General features: G+C 36.2%; 1 protein-coding gene across 1 annotated transcript; it reads right to left on the bottom strand.

Annotated features, from left to right (window-relative positions):
* Window positions 1-432: 432 nt before the first annotated feature.
* LOC147502180 (transcription factor bHLH18-like) lies at window positions 433-3293 on the bottom strand. Its single transcript, XM_086607123.1, has 5 exons — window positions 3231-3293; window positions 2790-2872; window positions 2088-2705; window positions 1441-1812; window positions 433-1011 (listed from the first exon to the last, which is right to left on the bottom strand). Exons 2-5 carry the CDS (start codon window positions 2823-2825, stop codon window positions 937-939), a joined length of 1101 nt encoding a protein of 366 aa, XP_086463249.1. The 5' UTR covers window positions 2826-2872; window positions 3231-3293; the 3' UTR covers window positions 433-936.
* Window positions 3294-5445: the final 2152 nt, after the last annotated feature.

Raw genomic sequence — 5445 nt, 5'->3', positions numbered from 1 at the left:
TATCCAATAGAATTTCAACATTCCGTTTGGAATTGTAAACATTGCGAAAGTTGGAAGGTACAAAGTACAAACTGACAGTAAATGAATCTCCATGACCATCAATATATACAGTTGATTCATTGAAGATTTAGTTTCAATCCATAAGAAATTAAGAACTGTCTTTCTTAACCAAAAAGTAAGAATCATCTCTACTAAAAAGTCTGATAACGCAGGTGCCAACTAGTAAAGTTGGCAAAACTTTTAGGTGATAATATCATAGGTCTGGAGCTCAAATCCTGCGGTAAATATGTAATCTTTTATTTTGGTAATTAATATCAACGATAATGATGTCTAATCAACTAACTAATTAACTACGATTATGAGCAAATAACATATTATTTTTTAAATAATTACATTAAAGCATAAAAAACATGAATCCCACTTGAAAATACGTTTCCAATAATAGTATCTTTTTATTTCAACATGAACTAAGCTATTACATCATAGGAAACAAAAGCGGACTTATGAAACAAGTAAATGGGCCTAAAAAAATAAGAAAGAAAGAAAATCTGAAACAGAGGCTGTCATTCTCTCCAAAAAGACAAGGGGAAAGACCATTTTCATTAGACAGAGGATGGTAAAAAGTCAACCTTCCACAAATTTGGAATAAGACAAGGAGGATTTCTTTACAACAAGTGGGTAATTAACATGGTCAACAAATCAACCACGAAAAAACAGGTATAAAAAACCCACTAGCAAAACTAACCTCACATGGCCAAACAATATATGGAGATGAATAATTCGGTAAGAATGGGGAGGAGAAGATTGTAGGCTTGGTTTTTCACAGAGACACTAGAGACCAAGGCACTTGTCAAAGACTGTATGCAAAGCTCCTGTAGATGTAGAAGCCAAAAAACTATGCTTTCCTAGAAAAACTATGGCTGTAGAAACATTCATTCACATGAACTGAACAAAAGCTGAACGCAAATTTTTCGCCAAATCCTTCACTGTCATGTTGAACTCCTCATCCATCTGCGTGAAACAGAGGCGGGTTTTAATGGTTTGAAGCGAAAATGAGGATATTCCTTAACTGGTCATAATCTGCGAAGAGAAAAAAGTATACAACGTCCTACTAATGCGCCGTTAGATGAAAACATAAAAACACGAGATTTTACACTCTTTGGCAGTTAACTTGCCTACTTCAAGGATGGCAATGTGGCCCCCTTCTAGCTCCACAAATATACCAAGCTTTCAGAATTTGCTAAGTAAAACTAGGGTGAAATGTTCATTGTACACCCAATTGGTTACTACGTACTTCCTACTCTTTTAGGCTTTAGCATAGACAAAAAAGGACAAATTTAGATTTAAGACTGCGTGCGTGTGTGTGTTTGTTTTGGGATTTAATTCATGAAGAGTATGATGTTCAACTTGTCCTTTCACATTAGAAAGAAAAGAAATTACCTGAGCCATTACAGTAATGTCAAGAGTAGAAGTCCCAAATGGTATGACGCTCGAATTAACCACATTTAGATTGAGTTTCTCAATTTCTGCAAGTGTTTTCACAAGAAGTCCTTTGCGTTTCTCACAGTGGATTCTTATCAGAACATTTTTATCTGAGACTCTTGCCTCGATTTCAGGGAGCGGCTCATCCGAGCAGTTAGTGAAATTCTCATCAGTTGAAGAGGAATCATCTTCAGAAAGGATCTGAAATTTCTTCACAAGTACCACGGATTCCATTGGCTTCTTCGAATTATGTTCCTCAAGTGTTTTCACTCTCTCTTGGAGTTGTTTTAAGTACTTTATAGAGTCTCCAAGAACAGAAGCTTTGTCCATCTGTAATAGGAAGATAGTTGTTTAAACGGGACAACGTTGAAAACATAAAACTCTTCGTTAAAGATTTTTGTAAGAGCTCGAGTGCATACAAATGCTTAAGATTGTTATTACATATATGCAATAATTAAATAATTTGCGTAAATGGCATGACTAGTTATCTCTATATGGTCTACTAGCAGCAGATACCTTTTGATATATACTAATAGTAGTATTACATTTAGTAGACGATTTACAAACCGATCATGGACTGGTTAAGTTGAAATATTAAGGTTTACCTTCTTCAGGCCTGGAACAATGGCTGACAAAGCTATAAATCGCTGGCTAAGCTTTTCACGCCTCCTCCTCTCAGCTAAAATATGATCTTGAGTATAAGAAGGTGGCTTAGTAGTTGGGGTGCTGGCCCTCTTATTCCCCTGGTATTTTTGTGCATAATTCTGGTTGACATGGGTACCTTGAGAAATACTAATATCAGAAGAGAAGCTCTTGCTTTGTGGAGATACCACTTCATTTTTAGGCTTAGCAGCACCAACTGAGCTCCCATAGGACTGGTGATGAGTTTCTGGTGAATTCGAATTGCCAAAAGAAAGCATGTTGGGAGAAGAGGAAGCTTCAGGTGTCGATATGCGCTCAGTGGTACAAGAATCCCAACTATCAGACTTAAGTTGCTTTTTGGGTCTCTCAAAACATGTCCGAGATGCCTCTAGTTCTAATGAAGATGAATGGCCAATGGTATTCGTGTTGATGAGTGGATTGAAGGTTGGGTGAGAGGAGAAGGTCTCACAAGAGTAAGGGTGATGGAAGTCTTCCCCAAATGCAGCTCCTAATTGTTGTGGAGTGAAGTCACAAAGTGAGTTCATTTGGTATTGATGGATGAAGGTAGGGTCTTCCATTCCCTGTAAATTACACCAAATACAATCAACATCTAAAGTAGTCCCAAAAATGCCCATAACATAGGACCTAATTGTATGTAAACCTACCATTTCGGATAGCCAACTAACTGTCGACATATCCATTAGTACAGCTATGAATTATCTCCTTTTTGGAAGACTTTTCCACGTTCCTGCAAAGAAGACCACAAGAGTTGAGAGATACACCACTGGAATTTTACAACCAATATCAGCTGAAATAACCAAAACTTTGCACATTCTTTCAAATAAAAAGGTATCACAAACAAAATAATCTGTCATATACAAGGTGACAAGAAAAAGATCCTTCTTAATGTTTTTTTTTCAAGACTAATAACTAGTTTGAACTTCAAAACTGTATAATTCAAGAAACTCAAGAATTCAAAAGATCGACTTCTCTTTCACAGAACTTAAACCAGAACAGTAAAGAATATCAAAACTTTCAGGTCCCGTAAGTAAGCTCAAGAACAGAAACACATTGTTCTTCTGCAAGACAAGAGCAAAGAGACTGACCTATACAAGAGAAAGGCCCAAGTTTCTTTTCCTGAAATCCTAAAGCACTAAAAGAAGGACTTCTTCTTCTTTTATAGTTGGAAAATAAACATTTCTACACGTGTGAATACCCCTACCTCTTTTCTTGACTGTTACAATGGAGGCTTTCAAAATGTTCTCTCTTCTAATTAGTTTTTTCTTACACGCCTTGCTGATGTAAGATGGGTTTTTGGCAGAAATGTTCCTCTAAAATATCAACTTAAGATTGGTGGGAATTAGTTATTCATAGATTACTAAGATTATATCAATCTCTCATCTGTCAGCAGTCAACTCAGTGCTTGGATTTGAACTAACTAATCCATTAACTTATTCAACTAGTAAAATCTGAAACTACAATGGTCCAGTAAATAATGATCTGTGACTTTCCAAAAGTTTGAAGCTATGGAGTCTAAACCCTCTTGATCTAATTGTCCAATGTTTATAGCAAAATAGCAACTCGTCTGAGTTACCTACAACATACTATAGTGCGGTGTTCCTGAATCATTTAGAGTGTAACTATCGAATTTGGTTGAGACTAGAGGCAGAGTTGCAATATCATGCTCATCATAGATTCATAGCCAAATACTCACTGTTCCAGGCTGTTTGGACATTGGAGTTCGAAGAACCCAATTGACGACATTACAATTTTATGGCTGAACTCTTTACAGCAATTTTGACTTTCTCTGTGAACCGTGTGTACATGACATGTAGATAAAAAATCTGTCTATAAAATATGTCTACTCTCATGTACTGGCCACTGGGTGCTTTATTCTAATGGAAAGTATCATTCAAATCCAATGATCACATTCGTACGGTAACCGGTCACAGTCATTCTATTCATCTTTAAGCCCTCCCATTGGTGCGATGGTATACAATACCCTTTAATTCACACATGTCATTCTCTAGAGCTTAAATAAATAATCTAGCTAGTTGTCATTGTTTGATATATAGTTCATTCAGGTAATTATGAAAAAGCAATGGTATAAATATATAACATGGTTATGTTTAGCTTATTATTTCTTACAAGGGATACAGAGTGGCTAAAACACAAGAACACAACATTATTTTAGCTTCGAAGAATCAGTAGATGCAGCTGTTATTTATAATATATAGAGACCAGTTTTCCATAAATCAACCAACCCCACAACTGTAAAGCGTATCTCTAATTTCTGTATAGTTCAGTAAACAATTGTCTCATCTCTTTTTCTTCCCACTATCTAAAGCATATGCTTCATGTGATATAGAGATCAGCCAGAAAACAATTCCAATCACTAAACAATTCACAGTTTCCATCTTATCAACGTGCCAATACATTTAACAAGAAAGGATCCTCCATGATCATAGCGAACTGCTACAATTTCTAATACGATTCCGTGTGTATAGAGCCATATACTCTGACCCATTTCTACATTGATCAGTTAGGTCTAAACTTCTCATCAAAGTTGACTGATTACTCTATGTTGGTCAATATCGACGCGTATTATGACTATTTCGGCTGTGAAACACAAATCATTACAACTACTCCGGCTGTGAAAAACAAATCAACCATTCCCATTGTGATCTCTGTTTCATGTCTGAATACACTGAAGGAGCACAGACATATCATACATCTCAAGGACCCATATAACAACTATTTTCATTTAATGGTTTTGTGAAATGTGAACTTGTAGAAGCTTCATTGTGATAAATGTATTTAATTGACAAACAAATGTGATCAATCTGAACAGGTGGTTGGTCACTTGGTTCACTATGTGTCTATGTTCCTCTGATCAAGTCATACATAAATAATAATATATACACAACATATGTACATTTTAATTTTCCATAAAGGCCAAGTTGTTAAGAAAGATATAGGCTTTTAAATCCCACGATTGCAGCACTAGGCTTTTCGCCAACCTGGCAAGTTTCCCATAAAGAAATTCAGAACTTGAGGGAATCAAAAGTTTCCCCTATGGGATGCCAAAATTTGCATAAGGATTGAATTGAAATGAAAGAATGTGTTACATCAAGAAGGTTCTGCATTGCTAAAATAGACTCAACAGAATCTAAAATAGGTTCTAGAAGGACACTCAAGCCTAAAAACAAATTGTGGTCTACTGTCACTCCATATAGCATGTCCACCTGCCAATGCAGGAGCCTTCAGATCCTTACAACGGCATCTGCTCCAAAATTGGCTTCACGATAGGTGTGTGTCAAT

Source organism: Coptis chinensis, chromosome 4 (genome assembly GCF_015680905.1).
Source record: "Coptis chinensis isolate HL-2020 chromosome 4, ASM1568090v1, whole genome shotgun sequence".
Lineage (NCBI taxonomy): Eukaryota > Viridiplantae > Streptophyta > Magnoliopsida > Ranunculales > Ranunculaceae > Coptis > Coptis chinensis.
Note: the sequence above shows the minus strand (reverse complement) of the source record. Positions and strands in the feature narration are given on the sequence as shown.

Bases quoted from the DNA above. Each gene is read 5' to 3' on its own strand.
- LOC147502180 (XM_086607123.1), bottom strand. From the start codon at position 2,825: ATGGATATGTCGACAGTTAGTTGGCTATCCGAAATG. The intron at 1,813-2,087 runs GTAAACCTTAAT...TTCCTATTACAG, and splicing joins TTGTTCCAGGCCTGAAGAAG to ATGGACAAAGCTTCTGTTCT. The intron at 1,012-1,440 runs GTAATTTCTTTT...TGTTTCACGCAG, and splicing joins ACATTACTGTAATGGCTCAG to ATGGATGAGGAGTTCAACAT.